At 58.8% G+C, this 16,111-nt stretch overlaps 2 protein-coding genes across 3 annotated transcripts; one reads left to right on the top strand and one right to left on the bottom strand.

Moving 5' to 3' along the window:
- The first annotated feature begins 29 nt into the window (after positions 1-29).
- Positions 30-4,481, top strand: CPLX3 (complexin 3). The gene is made up of 3 exons (XM_045795303.2): positions 30-263; positions 1,422-1,509; positions 3,354-4,481. The coding sequence occupies exons 1-3, from the start codon at positions 100-102 to the stop codon at positions 3,576-3,578; spliced, it is 477 nt and encodes a 158-aa protein (XP_045651259.1). The 5' UTR covers positions 30-99; the 3' UTR covers positions 3,579-4,481.
- Positions 4,482-8,794: 4,313 nt separating this feature from the next.
- On the bottom strand, positions 8,795-15,714 carry ULK3 (unc-51 like kinase 3). Of its 2 annotated transcripts, XM_045795187.2 has the most exons (16): positions 15,544-15,714; positions 14,754-14,894; positions 14,545-14,665; positions 13,903-14,007; positions 13,024-13,167; positions 12,726-12,808; positions 12,088-12,243; positions 11,840-11,945; positions 11,599-11,639; positions 11,260-11,362; positions 11,067-11,131; positions 10,903-10,981; positions 10,787-10,827; positions 10,346-10,393; positions 10,090-10,156; positions 8,795-9,965 (listed from the first exon to the last, which is right to left on the bottom strand). In XM_045795187.2, the coding sequence occupies exons 1-16, from the start codon at positions 15,643-15,645 to the stop codon at positions 9,949-9,951; spliced, it is 1,419 nt and encodes a 472-aa protein (XP_045651143.1). In that variant the 5' UTR covers positions 15,646-15,714; the 3' UTR covers positions 8,795-9,948. The 2 variants fall into 2 exon arrangements, with proteins under 2 accessions (XP_045651143.1, XP_045651144.1); XM_045795188.2 differs by lacking the exons at positions 8,795-9,965; positions 10,346-10,393 and having other exon boundaries at positions 10,135-10,263.
- Between the last annotated feature and the right edge of the window lie 397 nt (positions 15,715-16,111).

The following is a 16,111-nucleotide window of genomic DNA, read 5'->3' as shown; positions in this document are numbered from 1 at the left end:
GGCGCCGGCCCGCGGCAGGAGCTGTCCGCGAGACCTAGTGCTGAAGTAGGTGCGGACGTGCCTGGCTCCCGGCGCCCGGTGCCAGGGCCAGAGAAGACCATGGCGTTCATGGTGAAGACTATGGTGGGCGGCCAGCTGAAGAACCTCACCGGGAGCCTCGGGGGCGGCGAGGACAAGGGGGACGGGGACAAATCTGCGGCCGAAGCGCAAGGCATGAGCCGAGAAGAGTATGAGGAGTATCAGAAGCAACTGGTGGAAGAGAAGTGAGTGGGATCCTTTCCTGGTTCCAACGACCTTCCCCCACCCCCTCTAACCACCTGGCTCACCTCTAAGGCGGTTTCAGACCCCGAGTCCCCTTACCTTATTTTCCTAGATGCGGATAAGAGACTGGGATGTGCTTTCTAGGCTGTCCCCAGAGCCACCCCATCTCAAACCCAGGACCCCGTTCCAGCTTCGCACTCTGGGCCCGGAAGGAGTGGGGGCAGGGGTAGTAAGGACCTGGGATGGGGTGGCGGCACGTGCATTTCTGATGAAACAAGTAATCCCTTAATCCGATCTGGTCCTAGCCGTCCGCATCTTCCAACTGGAGCTCCTCTGAGCCTGAGGTTCTGAGAAAAGCGAGGCAGCTGAGGCAGCTCAGAGTCACGGAGACAGATCTTGAGATGGGGCACTCATAGATATTGAGCCTCAGTGTCTACTTGTGTGCAGGCAGCGCTGGGACAGAGAGGCAGCTGGGGCTGGACTCCAGAGCTAGGTTGCTTAGATGCAGATCCAGGTTTTTCTTCTTTTTAGTTGGGTGACTTTAGACTGGTTACTTAAACCTTTCTGTGCCTCAGTTTCCTCTTCTGTAAAATGGGGATGGTAACCATAAAACATGCCTTATATATTTATAAGGATTAAATTATTTAACGCATGTAAACTACATAGCACAGTGCCTGGCACATGGTATATCATTAAATATTAGCAATTATTTTGCTTAATCCTGATAATAGTTTTGTGAGTTGCAAAAGAGGGAAATAAGTGACATACCAAAAGTGCAGTGCAGCCAGGATGCAAACCCAAGTCTGTCCCAAATAGTTTCCCACATACGACACAGTCTGTCAGGAAGGGAAAAGACAGACGGAGTTGGAGGCCTAGAGGGACACATATTAGGGTCTGCAGAGCGAGCCAGACAGGCTGACGCTCCCGCCCCGATAGTCCAGTGTCAGGTGCAGAGACAACAAAGGGCCGCGATGATGGGGGGAGAGGCAGCAAAGACTAACCGAGGCCCGCCAGGTAGGAGCACCCTCCCAACACATAGGCGAGTCCAGCCGGAGCGAAGCTGTTCTCGCCCGGGTACGCGGAGACCCCTCCCGCCAGTCCCTCGCAGACCCCGCCCATTCTCTCAGCCCTTGAGATGACTCCGCCCCCGTGCCCCTCAGGATGGAGCGGGACGCGCAGTTCACGCAGAGGAAGGCGGAGCGGGCCACGCTGAGGAGCCACTTCCGAGATAAATATCGGCTGCCCAAGGTAAGCTTAGGAGCCTGGACTGGTAGGCACATCAGGACCCTGAACTTGGAGCTCCCCTCTCTTTGTCCGGGCTCGGCTCCGCAACTCTCAGCTCCTAAAACTCACGGAGTTCTTGGTTGGATCCTTCGTTCTCTTACTCAGAGGCCAGGGCTTGGTGCTGAAGGGAAGCCCAGCCTTCCCAAGACTGATAGATTTGTGTTTCTGGAGCCAGTTCAGGCCCCTTCTCTCCCTCACGGCCCCCTCCTCCAAACCGCAATCAGGCCGAGGCAGACGAAGAAGTGGAAGGCAGTAGATTTCACAAGTTCGAGTACAGGCGGAGCGCCTGCACACCCAGGGAGGGCGGGGTGGAGGAGAGAAGCAGACCCTCTGTGTGCCAGGCACTTGGCCTTCATTCCCTCATGTAGCCCCTCAGTATCGCTTCCGCGTAGCTATCACCCACTCTACAAATAAGGAAACTGAGACTCGGAAAGAGTAAGGAACTTGACGAGGCCACACAGCCAGCTTGTGCTGGAGCAGGGTCAGAGCCTGTGAATGCGGAACCTCAGCTTGCTGTAGGACCCCTGGCTGCCTTCCAGGGTATGGAGTCTGTCTGCAGAGAGCAAAATGCCTGTTGGTTGGCCAAACAGCTAGGAGGAAGTCTCCCATAGGCACTGCAGCACTGGGTGGGCATGTAAGTGTAGCCTAAGGAGGGAAGTGAGGCACAAGGTACTCCCAGTGCCCAGAATCTTCCATTTGAATTGGAAGATCCGACATGCAAACATCACATTCACTCATTCAACAAATGTTTACTGATCCTTTGGCTGCCTCCGACTCTCCACAGTGCACCAGTCTCTCAGAGGGAAAACCAGTCCAGAAAGCCGGAAAAGCTACTGAGTTAAACCCAGCTAGGAATGGAGTCATTGCTCAAATGCTTGCACTAAGCACATTGAAAGACACAACCCCTGCCATCAGGGAACTCTGAGTTTAATAAAAGAGGGAAGCCTTGGCTGTAACTGAGTAGGACATAAAGTGAAAGTGCCAGGGTCCCCAAAGGGATAGAGAAGTGCAAAGGCAACCAGTAGGTATTGTGCAAAGAGAGCACAGATGTTGGAATCCATGATGTACGTTTATTTTTTTTAAGATTTTATTTATTTGAGACAGAGAGAGAGAGAGAGCACAAGCAGGGGGAGGAACAGAGGGAGGAGCAGAGGGAGAGAGAGAAGCAGACTCCCCACTGAGCAGGGAGCCTGACGCAGGACTCCATCCCAGGAGCCTGGGATCATGACGTGAGCCGAAGGCAGCCGCTTAACTGACTGAGCCAGCCGGGCGCCCCCATGACATAGGTTTAAAACAAGTGCCCCTGCTTCCTAGTTTTGTGACTTGCCCAAGTTACTTAAATTGAGTAATTTACTTACTTAAACTGAGCCTCAATTTCCTTATTTGTAAAATAGAAATAAGAATACTGACCTCACAGGGGTATTTTGAACGTCAGCCATACAGTAGGCACTTGATAAGTGGTACCCATCACTGTGATCAGTCCGTCCTCGGGTGTGGGTAACGACAGCCAGCCTATGACGTCGCTGACTGGAACAGTTTGACTCCTAAACATTTTCATTTTGCTCTACTCACTTGCTAGTGTCTTCAGTATCTCAGAGTGAAGTTAGGTGGTGTAAAAGTGCAAGGTCTACATGTCCAAGTGACAAAAGCTTGAGTCTGGGATGTGGGGGTGGGGGCTGAACTCACTGGAACATATGGCTCCAGAATCTGGGGGCTGGGAGCCCAGGCCAGGCTTCCTCCCTGTCCCTTCAACTCTGGGTCTTCCTGGGCCTCCAGCCCCACTCCACCTCCTCCCCTCTTCCCTTCAGAACGAGACAGATGAGAGCCAGATTCAGATGGCAGGTGGAGACGTGGAGCTGCCCCGGGAGCTGGCCAAGATGATTGAGGAGGACACAGAGGAGGAGGAGGAGAGGGCCTCCGTCCTTGGGCAGTTGGCCAGTCTTCCTGGCTTGGACCTCGGCTCACTCAAGGACAAGGCCCAGGCCACATTGGGGGACCTCAAGCAATCAGCTGAGAAGTGCCACATCATGTGACTCCTTCCCCTGGGGTTGCCCACTGCAGTGACCAGAGGGCTGGGCCCACATGAGGGCTAAGAGTGTGTCTCAATGTCCAGGGACCCATACCCCATCTTAGTTTTGTTTCCCCCTGTCCCGTGTTAGCTCAGGACCCTTCTCATCCATGGCCCAAGTCTGCCTTTTGGTATCTCCCTCTCCACTGGGACCAAAGTCCCCATTCCTCACCCTTTCCCTCAGGACCCACCCTCTCTACTCCGCCTGGAGAGGCCTCCTAAGATTATAGGAATAGGCCCATCCCTCTCGGGCTGCAGCCCCAAGTTCCTGCACACAGGAGCACCTGTAGAGAGACACACAGAGAGACATGGAAACCATGGCACGTGCAGAAGCATGCGCCACAGACACATCCTGGCAAACACACACACACAGGCCAGCCCCTCTAGACACCAACACTCAGACATGCTTAGAGGGGTCTTTGGGCAGACTCCCTCAGTAGCCAAGAAGCCCGAATTTGAGCCTCCACGTTCATTCTCCTTGAAAGCCACTGCTCTTTCTGGGCCTTACTGCATCGTCTCTAAAATGGGGATGGACTGGGTAATTTCTAAGACTCTTTCTGGCGTGGCCTCCCTGGCCCTCGGAGCCAACCCCACACTCTTCCTTGGGCAGGACAGCAGCTGCAGCCGTCGCCTCGAGTGGCTGCCATTGTACTGTGGGCTCTGGTTCTCGGGAGCTGAGCGATGCTGTGTGAGGGGCCGAGTGCCAAGGATGAAGCTGGCACTGAACGGTAGCCCAGGCGGCTCTAGGCCTTCTCTGGACCCAGGCCCAGGCAATTTCTGTTCTGTTCCCGTAGAACTCTCTCCGGATTCCATAGCTGGATCTCCTCTGTCAGCTCTGTGAAAAATAAAAATTTGAAATATATCAAAAATAAAAATTTCCTCCCCCTTCTTAAATAGACCTCCAGGAATCTTGGGCTTCACAGCCCCACAACCCTCCTCACTCATAGCTTCATAGCAATGCCAGGCTCTGTAAGATGTTCAAGTTTTACCCTCTTGGGGGCCCTGGGCAAGGGTGGGGTCCCTGCACTGGACAGAGGGCACCAGTCCAGCTGGGGCTGGATGAAACAGGACTGGGCTTTGAGGGGGGTGTGGCAGCCAGCTGGATGGGGCTGCACCTGGGACCCCAGGAGGGGTGTGGCTCAATCACAGCTGTCTCTGGCACCTAAGCCTATCCCCCCTTCTCACCTTGGGGATGGAAGGTCTAACAGAGAAGGCAGGGCAACCACCTTCCAGTCCTGGCACAGCTGTGTGACTTTGAGCAGGTCCCTTTCCCTCCTCGGAGCCTATTTTCCCTGCTGTGAAATGAAGAACTACCCCCTTCCTAAATAATAATGTTTCAAAGGATGACTGCCTGTGAAATCTTTGGCACATGGAGACCATCAATAAATGACAACTGATTCTTTAAAAACAAAAAAACAATGAAGAGCCCAAATCTCATCCTACTTCCCTGTGGGGGGTACAGGAAACCAAGCCTAAGCAGGCCACCCCAGGGCCTTGAGCAGCAACGAGGTGCTATGGGCTAACCCCGTGTCCCTGCTTGGCACCCGTCTTGGGAAGCCAGCCAAGATTTATAGGCAGCACGGCCCTATGAGGGTTTGGTTTCAAGGGCAAAGTTTCCATTAGGCCTGCCTTGTAAACTAAGAACAAGAAACATAAAACCTGCTCAGTAGGTAATATGGGGAGAAACAGGTGGAAGAGAGAGGAGAAAGAGAGGATGAGGAATTAGGAGGGTCAGGGCAGGGAGGGACACAGGCCCAGGACAGGGTGGCTCGGGATGTCACACCCAAGCATCTCCCGGGAAGGGGCCTGGGCCTCTGAGCTGCTCCTAGGATGCCCCCTGGTCAGTCTCTGGACAAAACCCCCTCCTGACCTTCCTAGAGCTGGAGGAGACCCAAGCTGGAGCCCCAGGCTGGGTGTGGGGTGGGGAGGGAGCTGCGTGGGCCTCCTCGGCCACGTCAGCAGCAGCAAGGCGCACGTCAGCACTCCACCCTCCAGGGGCCTTCTGCCTAATGGGATTGGACAGACCCCTTTTCCCTCAGTGGTTTGCAGGACCCAGAGTGAAAGAGGCAGAGAGGGAGACCACGGGGGAGGCTGGGGGTTAGCGCTCACTGAACCCTCACAAAATAGGCTGGTTGGGGCCTGGGGTCAGGGAGTTGAGGGGGCTGAGCCCCCACACTCGTTTCCTCCTCACTCCTGGGAACCCCAGGAAGCCCAGGCCTGTCTGTGTGGCCCTGGAATTGGGGGGGGGGGGAGGTTCTGGGGCAAAAGGAGCCAGCTCTGGCGCCCAGGCAGAGATGGGCGAGGAGGACAGGTTGAGGGGTCTCCAGGCTCTGCTGGCCTCTCCCTGCCTCCGCTCTTCCTTCCCCTGCTCTCAGGGCTTCCCTGTCAGTCCATGTCCTTCTCATTTGTGCCCCCCCCTTCCGCCCCGGTCCTGGCTCCTACCTGTCCTGGACTCATACGCTCCTGTGGGGGGCCCCTCGCTGTACCTGCCCCCACTCCCAAGCCCTCAGGGCCTGTCTACGGGACTACTGGCCCACTACTCTCTTCCCGGCGGTGTCTGCTTCCGCCTAGTCACAGTCACTTGGTCCGTGACTGGTCCACCCACCTGGTGTGATGTGAGGACCACAAAAAAAGCCACTTGCCTCCAAACTTCCCTTTCCACAGCAATTAAAACCCTGCCATTAGAGCAGCATAGTTTAGAGTAAGCCATTTACCCCTCTGGGCCTTTTTCTTTCTCTTGTTTTCCTTTCCTCCTCCTTTCCTCTTTCTCATGCTTGCAGGCAGTGTGAGGATTCAGATGTTGAAAGGGGATGAGACAGCCCCTGTGACCCGACCTGGTCCACGCTTCCAGGAAGAGAGGGATGGCAAAGATGGCCGGCCTCCTCCCCTCACCCCACCCCCATTCTCTGGCCCCGTAATATGGGCGGTTTCAGGAAGATTGGTGACCCCTGCCCTACTCCAGTCCCTTCTTCTGTCCACACAGACAGCTCAGGCCTGGTTCTCAGAGGGAGAGGGGAACAGAGGGAAGCAGTGACTTTCCAGAGGCCACCTGGTCCCCAGGGAGGAGTTGGGAGGGTGATGGTGTTTGGAGTTCAGAGGAACTCCCCTTCCCCCCTTGGTCCCCCCATTGGCCAGATGGTACCTCCTCAGACATGGAGCCCTCCCCCCCCCCCCGCCCCCGCAGGCGCTGGGGACACCTGGGGGAATGTTCGCTTGCTGAGCCTGAGATGCTGGCAGTGCCTGTTGACCCAGCTGATGCCTGAGGCTGGGTTGGGGGTGGGGAGCTGTGCGAGGGGCGTGGGAGGGAGCGACAGAGCCAGCTGCCCTGCCTCTAACCCTGTGCCTGCCGGGCATAACTGTTCCCAGAATCCTGCGGGGCAAGGCTCAGGGAGAGCAGGGGAGCCAGGGGGGCTGATCTGGGGGAGCAGTGGCCTTGAGGCTGCCTCGGCCTTATTCAGCAGGAACCATGCCTCTGTGTGTGATCACAAGTGTAAGCCCATGTGGGGTCTGCATGCGTCTGCGAACCTGAACGTGGCTTCGGTGTTTTTGTATGTCTGCGGCCTGTGGCCTGTTAGTGTCTGTGTGTTTGTGTGCCTGTGGGATTTCAAGTGTGGGTATGAATTACTCTAGAGACAGTGATGTGTCCCTTCCCTGATGTCCCAGCCCCAGGTTGGGCCATCTCCCATGTAGGGGCTGGGATGGCAGCTGGCCTCTGGGGACAAGTGCTCTTCTAGATGGCCTCCTGCAGGAACCAAGGTTCTCTGTCCTTCCACTTCTTCCTACTTAGCAAAAGAAAGGGCAGGCAGGGCACAGGGACATCTCAGTCTGCTCCAGCGGCCCATCTGCTGGCCCCTTGGCAGACAGAGGGACCCAGGCTCAGGTGCTCCCCCAGCTTGGCCTAGTGCTGGCTCTGGGCTTGGGGGACTGAGTGCAAGTGGGAGGACAGGGCAGAGTGAGGCACGCAGATGCTGTGGCGTGTCTGCCCACTTGGCATACTCAAAGTGTTAAAGGTGAGACATGGAAACTCACTCCTAGGGGGGAAAATATATATTTTTAAAGTAGATTAGCACATTTCCCATAGGTCTCTGCCATTCGAAGAGAACCCTAGAGAGTGAGCCCCACCTCCTCTGGCTGGGCTGCCTCCTTCCTTGGCAGGTGGCTTAGAGACAGGACCAGCTGGGAGCCCCGGGGAAGGCCCTTCCCTGGGGCCTCCTCCACTGGCCTCAGCCTCCCAGGCGTTTCCTGTCCCTGAAGTGGGGCCCTTCTCCCCACACCCATCTGTAGAAGTTTCAGGCTCATGCTTGGGCACAGCCAATGCAGAGATCACATACACACAGTGGGGTCCACGGGCCAACCCTCTAGCCCGTCATCCTTTTGTTCAATTGGTCTTTCAACCCCGTCCTTCCTCATTTATTCTCCCTCCCAACCGGTCTTCTCCATCCACCCACCCACAGGGTGGAGTCACTCTCCTTCCTTTCCCTCATTTTTCTCACTGAGGCTTTCTTGGGCAGCCCACTCCCAGAGATAATATGAAGTACATTCCTTTCCCTAAATCTGAAAACATTGTGTTCAGCGTGTACGGTGTCACGCTCCCATACAGTAACTCCTTTAGTCCTTACAAACCACCACCGGGCGCTTATCTTCATCCTCATTTTACCAAGGAACCGGCTAATCAATGGGTCCTAAGCTTCAGCGCCAAAGAGCAGAACCAACATCTTGGCCATGCCTTCTGGCCCCTGGACCACTGCTCGACAGTGCCCCCAATGGCCCCAACAAGGGCTGGGGGGGGATTAGGTCCCTCCCAGTATGGAAGCCCTTTACTGGCTGCACCAGAAGCCCCCCAGCAGACGCGTTCCCCCTCCCTTAAGTCTCCAAAGATGCTCCTGTATGCCGTTCAGACCAAGACCTGGTAAGGGGAAAGCAGTCTGCTGGAAACTGTTTCAGCTTGGGGCCCTGGGGAGCTGGGTTTGAGCACTAGACACCCAAGAGGATGCCCTTCCCCGGGGTCCAGCTCACTGCTTGCTCACCAGTCCAGGGGAAGAGGCTATGGGAAGGCCAGGGGATCCTGTGTGGGGCCTTCCCCACTCTCTCAGGCTTCCCAGCTTTTCCTGGGGCCCCTCCAGCCCCAGCCTGTGAACAGGGGATACCCTATTTTTCCCAGGGCAAGAAGAGAAGCACAAGTTCAGAAAATAATTTAATAGAGAAACAATGAATTACATTCTTTACACCTAGCCTCCTGCAAGGAACACACCTCTTGTCCCAAGGAGGCACTAAAGGGCACAAAGGTCAGAGATCACCAGCACCCTTGTGGACTTTTTAAAAAGAGCCCCCAAATAAATCCACTGTGTGTACATTCTTCTCCAGATTAAAGTCACTTTGTCCTCTTAAAAACCCATGTGGGGAGCTGAGGAGGTATTAGCAGCCCCATGGAGAGCTGGGGAGATCAGGCCCAGAAAGGGGAAGGGACTTGCCCAGGGTCGCACACTGGGGTGGCAGCAACACCAGACCCAGAGCCCGGTTTCCTGATTGCCGGCTCCTCTGCAGCCTGCTGGGTCAGGCAGCCCCAACCTCCCCCCTCCAGGCCAGGACCAGCTCCGGGGCCAGTGGGGGCGATAGACGAAAGCTGAAGACCACTCCCCTTGTGCCCCCTGGGCCAGAGCAGGAACAAGGCATGGCTTTCTCAAATTTGCCCCACCCCTGAAGAGTACATGATTTTCATGTCTGAAGGATTATCTTAGAATTTTGAGAGGGTGGGCGAGGGCCAGCTCCAGGAAAACTGGGGAGCTCTGTGAGGCTGAGTGCACACCGTGCGGTGGGTGGTCCCTGAGGGGTCTTGGACTGCCCCGCTCCAGTGCAAGGAGGGAGGCGAGTCGCAATAAGGGTTCCCAGGAAGGACCAGGGGGGCGGGGGTGCACAGGGCACAGCTGCCTACTGACAGGGCAAGGGGCAAGAGCAGAAGTGCCCTGCAGGGGGCCCCCTGCCCTGTTCTCAGAGCAAAACCAGAGGCCTCATGCCCCCGAAATTGACAGGCTCAGAATCAAGCTACCACCACATAACCGAAGTCACACGAATGAAACTCTTCTCCCAGAGTCCTGCTCCCCTTCTCCCAGGGGCCAAGGCTGGTGCTCCCAACACGGACAAGGCCCATTGTACCGTCTGAGAAGTGCAGAGGATCCTGCAGGGGGCTGGGGATCCTGGGACGTGGGGGGTCTCAGTGGCTCATCCAGGAAGCCTGCTCTGTAGTGTTGCAGAGGCCATAGGACTCGGGCGTCGGTCTAGGGGAGTGTGTCCCCACTTAGGGGTGGCTGTGCGTCTGTCCAGTCATCCTTCCAGGGTCACTGCAGGGTGCATGCTGTGGAGAGGCAGGGGGGAAAGTCCGTCTTAAGTCTCTGGCATGGAGGCGGAATCCAGGGTTGCCCCCAGCCCTTCCCCCTCCTTGGTAGAGGGTCCGGGTCCGACCCCAGGGCAGGACTCACAGCTACGAACAGACTCTGATAGTCCCTCTTTGTCCAGGGTCTCAGCGGCCCAGCGAGACTCCCTCATCTGTGGAGCGTAAAGGCAGTGCAGGGGTGAGAGACAGCCGGAGGCGGGCACGGGGCCGCTGAGCGACTGAGCACGAATGCCAAGGACAGAGACAGCGATGGGGAGACCTTTAGAGGAAGACGGAAGGGGGAGACATGCAAGGGGGCGCAGGGCAGAGAGGGGCAGAACACACCCAGCCCACGTGCCCACCTTGACCTGCTCCTTCAGGTACTCAGCTCGAGCCATGAGGTTCTGAACCTACCGAGGGAAGACATGCCCATGGGGGTGTAGGCCGGAGGGGCCTTCAAATTGCTTTCCTTCTCACTCCTGATGCTCTCCAGAACCCTCTACCCACCCAAACAACGGCCCCTCTGAGCTCATCATCTGCTCGCTTCTCCAAGAGGCCTTTCCAACCGAAGCAGCACAGCCCACTTTCCGCTGCTGGGTCCCCAGACCCTGTCTGTCCCCACGCCCTGACCCCCGGCACCCACGCCCCTGATGGAGCGCACAGGGCCCCTGACTTCCCCAGTCTGTGAGGTCTGACTCCCGGACCTGGAACACCCTGAGGGAAGCTGAGGAGGTCCCCCAACATGGGAGCAGGGGGAGGAGGGGAAGAGGAAGCCTCCCAACCCTCCCAACCGCAGCGGGCACCTCGGTGTGAAGCAACTCCCGCCTCCGGCCTGGGGGCTCCGCTACAAAGAAAGAGAGGGTGCGGTGAGGGCTGGGCAGCCCGAGGCTTGGGGGAGTGTGGGGATGGGGAGCCTCACCTGCCAGTAGCACCAGCAACTCCCCCAGGCCGTGCTGGTACAGGTCCAGGGCAGCCTGCTCCCCGCCGGCTTCCTCCTCCTACGGCCACAGGCACACTGGGTCACTTAGGGTCACGCTCTGCACTCTTTCTGCCCCGCACAGGCCCCTCGTGCTGGGTACAAACCTTGGCTGTGGCGGCCGAAGCCACTTCCAGGGCAGCAAGGAGGCGAGGTTTGTCCCGGGCCATCTCTGGGATGAGGGCAAAGGCTCAGGATGAGGGGAGCAGCCTGTTTTTCATCTCAGGGAACCTCCCCCAGGCTGCCGCCCCTCAGGCTGGAGGGAAGCTGCTGGGAGCTGAGGCCAGGAACCAGGCCTACCTCTGAGCAGATCTCGGGCAGAGGTCCCCTGCCTCAGCAGGGCCCGATTGGAGGAGGAGACGATGGCTTTGAGCTCCTCAGCCCGGGACACGTACTGCCCCACCTGCAGGAGGTGAGGGGCTGAGAAGGGGCTGTCCCACCCCACCGCCCTCACCAGCACCCACCTCCAAGTTCTCCTCTGGTTCCTCAGCGACTACCCCACGCTGTAATGGCAGGGAGCAACTGAGGCGGGCCTGACCCTCCCCGGGAGAGACGTTCTGGTTCTCAGGTCTAAGAAAGCCGGTCTGCAGAGACCCCAGGATCGCTCACCCCTTTCCTTCAGGAGACTCCCTCACCCACCTTTGCTTTAATTGCCTCCTTCCGCTGGGCATCCATCTCATCTGTAGAAAGCGGGGGTTTACATGAGGCGTCTGCCCTGCCCCCACACCAAATCCTCTGGAATCCTCAAAAGGACCAAGCGCCAGATTTACCCTCTGCTTTGTCTCCCACAAAATTCTGGGCGGGGAGCTGCTTCTGGAATCCACCCACTGCAGCCGTGGCTGCCCCACCCCTGCTGCACCCAGGGGCTCTGGGCACTCACAGTGCAGGGCGGGCACGAAGAAGTCCAGCGCCTGGCAGTACAGAGATAAAGCAGCCGCGGCGTCCCCGTCCTGGTCCTTCTTCACGGCCTGCACCACCAGGGCGGTCTGGGGGACAGGCGGTCGGGGGTCAGGCCCACCCCCCATGCTCACCACGAACAGAGACAAGCAGGTACCCGGTGCACCACCGAATGGGGTCGATGAGCCCCCAACCTGCCCTCCTCCCACGCCCTCCCGCTGGCCCACTTACTGCTCGGGCCAGGCTCTCCCCACTGGGCATGTGCTCTAGGTCCACCCAGGGGTGGGCGAAGAAGTCCTGGAAGGAGATGCGACGGTTGGGGTCCCGCTCTAGGAGCCGCTGCAGCAGGTCCCGGCAGTCTCGGGAGAGTGGGGGCCGCAAGGGGAGCTGCGGGAGACAGATCACACAGGGCCCAGCACCTCAGCCCCCCGCCCAGGGGCCGGTTGGGACCACCTGGTGCGGGGACGGCCCAGAGATACGGGTGTGCAGGTGGAGAATCGGAGGCCCGGGAAGAGCAGCGACGGGCCGAGGCGCTGGAGCCAGTGCAGGGCCACGCCCTCACCGGAAGCCTTGCTGGGGTGGCTTCTCCCCTCTCGGGATCACTCCTGGGAAGGCTGGGCCTGGCCTGCTTGCTTTGCTCCCACAGGGGGCCCGCACACAACTGCTGGGGCAGGCCCTTTGCTCCCTGCCGTGAGCGAGCTGATCCGGGTTCCCGGAACCCTAGCACCTCACCCTGCCCTCTAGAGCATGCCCAGCACCACAGAGCTGGCCTGGAGCCATAGCCCGGGCTGTGCGGGTGGCAGAGAAGGCTCTGAACTCAGGGCCCTGACCCCTCTTCCAACAGGTTGCCGGGACCCTTCAAGACCCACCTCAATAACCCGGTTGCTCCGGATCTTCTCTTCCAGCTCCGTGAACGACCTGGAGGCAAAGGGGGGCTGCCCGAAGAGGGCTTCTGTGGAAGGGAGGCAGAGGGCAGGCTGGGAGGGGATAGGGTCAAGCCCGGCCTGGCCCACTCCTTGGGGTCGGCAGGGGGACACCCCTCAGGGCAGGGTCCCCAGGGCCCACAGAATCACATTCGTTAGAACTCTTCAGGAGTGGCCCAGAAAGGCCTTGCCTGAGGACACACAGTAGAGGTTCCGGGGTTGGGGCCAGGGACAGAGCTCTCACCGTACAGAATGACCCCTACGGACCAGAGGTCCACACGAGCGTCATACTGCCGCTGACACACCATCTCGGGGGCCATGTAGAGTGGGGAGCCACGGAGCACATGCTTCTCGTCCCAGGGAGACATGTGCTGTGCGAAGCCGAAGTCTGCGGGCAAGAGGCCAGGCAGCAGGGCCCCGATTCAGCTGCTGTGGCTCCTGCCCTCTAAAGCTTCACCCTGTACTCCAGTGCAGGGCTCGTCCCCACCCACCAGGCTCATCAGGATCAATCCTACTCTGCAGCCTCTGCTCACACTCTTTCTCTCCAAATTAGCCTATAACACCCTCCTACATCTTCCTCTGGGAGCCAGAATAAATCCCACGCACCCTGCACAGCCCCCTCAGGCATCTCTTTCCAGGAAGCCCACCCTGATTGCACCAGCTATGAGGATAAGGGCCCACCAGCGGTTAGAAGCCGAGGTTTTACCTTGCTTTCTGGCCTCCCGGCCTCAAGACCATTCTTGGCCACAGCCACCTCCTCCCCACCTCCCACCCTCCAACACTGCCACAGACGGAGTCACAGGTTGAGCCCCAGTCCTGGGGACGGACCAATTCCCAACCCTGCTCACACACTGAGCCCTTCCCATCGTCACACATGGGGTCCTGACCCTGACCCTAGACTGAGCCCTGACCCCATCCAGTCCACTGCTGGAATTGAGGGTGGGGAGGCCGAGAAATGTTCTGCCTTTGGTGGTAGGGCCCGTCCCTGCACCTGCCAGCCCGTCACTGTTTGATGACTCAACAGAGGGTGCCATGAGAACCAGGGCTGCTGAGCGAGCTGGGCAGCAGGAGGCCTCTGCACGCCCACCCTCCAAACCTCATCCCTGCTGGTCCAGACTCACACCTGCCAGTTTAAGGTGGGGCTTCTCCAAGGAGCTCAGCAGAATGTTCTGTGGCTTCAGATCCAGGTGAGAGATATTCCGTTCATGCAGAAACTGCAGAGCACTAGCTGGGGAATAAGACCCATGTGGAGAAACAGGTCAGAGGAGCCCATCCCTCACCGGCCTCTCACCTCCCCCAGCCTTCCATCTGCCCCTTCAAGCCTGCCCAGCCTGACTTCTGCGCTGGCTGCTCTACCGAATGTTTTAATACTTAAATATCAGGTTCCTGCCACTTCTAAGAATTTGCCCCCTAACCCCTTGGACCGTTTCACAAGTCCCCTCCCCCTCCTAGAAGCCTCCCCAGCCCCCCAGCCCTTAGGGTCTTGTTCTTTTCCTTGGCAAAATCCTACCCCTGGGCCCTGGAACATTCTAGAAGTTCCTTATATTATGTTCCATGTGGAAACCTGGACTCCCCACAAATGGGGGCTCCTCTCTGTCTGTCACGGCATCCTTAAGCCAGGGATAGGCACATGGGAAAGATGGGGCCCTAACAATCCAAACTGAGACAGAGACAACTGCTAAGAAAGGCTCTAAGCCTGGGGTGGGGGGTCGAGGGGGGCAGAGATCACCGGAAGGGGTGTCAGGCGAGGGTCAGAGGCTTTTACCCAACTGCTGCATGAAGACACGGGCCACCCTCTCAGGCAGAATCCTGCGGGTATGGATGAAGCGAGACAGGTCACCCCCTGCGCAGAACTCCATGATGAGGTAGATGTTGTCGCTGTCCCACTGTGGTTACAGAGGCAGACAGGCAGCTTGAAGAGAATGTCCCTTCTCCAGCTCCCTTTGGAGGTGGCCCCCCACCCCAGGCCCGCACCTGGAAGTCTTTCAGCTGTACAATGTGGGGGTGTCGAATGCCCTTGAGGATCTCAATCTCTGTCAGGAGGTTCTCCACAGATGCCTTGTTCAGACTCTTCTTGGCCACGCACTTTATGGCTACCACCTCACGAGTGTCCTTCTATGGGGACAGGAGATTTGAGCGTTCTGCCTTGAGGGGGCCAGAGCCCATGCCTGGCCCCTCTTCCCCCATCACTGGGCCTCCCCACTCACACCAGCCTGCAGGCTTCCCAGCTTCCCCTTCTCAGGCCAGGGAGGCACCGGTGTTCTGGAATCCCCGCCTCCCCACCCAGTCTGGTGTTCTCCTCCGTAATCTATTTCATTGTGTTCTCGAGTGCCCCCACTAAGGCATGTCATTCGGGGTTCTAGAGCGCCGCACGCCGATTCCTAACCGGGTCCAGCCTTCCAGAACCCTGTCCCAGACTCCTCCCAGCCCATCAAGGATCCTCCCCGTTCTGCGCCTATCCCACAGCCAGTGACACCGCGCTCCACCGAGGCCTCCATCTGCCTCTCCAGACAAAACAGGGCTGTGTGGGCGTGCGTTTGTTTTTAAGACCTAAGGGTGGCAGTCAGCTCCCGGCTCCTACGCCGAAGGGCGGCCGGCCGCGGGCCCCTCACTGCTCGCACGCCGCGTCTCGCCTCTCTCTCGCTGGACGCCCACCCGGGCTCGCTCGGGGTCTGGCGGGCACAGGGGCCGGGTCCTCATTGGTTCCCCAGCCCCGTCCCTGCCCGGCGCCGGGGTCCCCGGGGGCGCCCCGCCCCGCACCCACCTTGGCATAAGCCTTGTACACCGTGGCGTACGTGCCGCTGCCCAGGCGCTCCGTGAGGATGAAGCCGTCCAGCCGCGGGGGGCCCCAGCCGGGCCCCGCCATCCCGGCCGCCCCGCGCCCGCCGCTTCCTGCTTCCCGGAGTCGCGTTCCGGCGCGCAGCCCAGCGGTCAGGGCGCGCCGCCGCGGGGCGGACTCCACGCTGCCCCCAGCGCCGCCCGCCGGGATTGCAGCGCGGTGGGCGGGCCGCCATCCCACCCCGCCCCCACGGCCCAGCCTCCCCCAGGTGCTCCAGATGCTGCTCCCGGGCGCCTGCTCACGGGAGATCACGTGGTGGGAGCACAGCGGACCCCGCGGCAGACGAGGTCGCCGAGGGTGGCGGGGGGGAAATCCCATCCGGGCTTTACGGCTAACGTGAAGGACAAGAGATGAGGACCCGGGCTGAGCCGGTGTGCCACGTGGCAGGTAAGAGTTAAAGAAGCTCCCCGGCGTGCCCCGCCCGCTCAGAACCAGCCGCTCTATAAAGTAGAGATACTGAGACAAGAAGGTGCTTTTGGCCAAATAGTCTCAG

Source organism: Ursus americanus, chromosome 28 (genome assembly GCF_024610735.1).
Source record: "Ursus americanus isolate L20-20 chromosome 28, mUrsAme1.1.p, whole genome shotgun sequence".
Lineage (NCBI taxonomy): Eukaryota > Metazoa > Chordata > Mammalia > Carnivora > Ursidae > Ursus > Ursus americanus.
The sequence above is the reverse complement of the archived record's forward strand: the minus strand, read 5'-3'. Positions and strand labels throughout refer to the sequence as shown.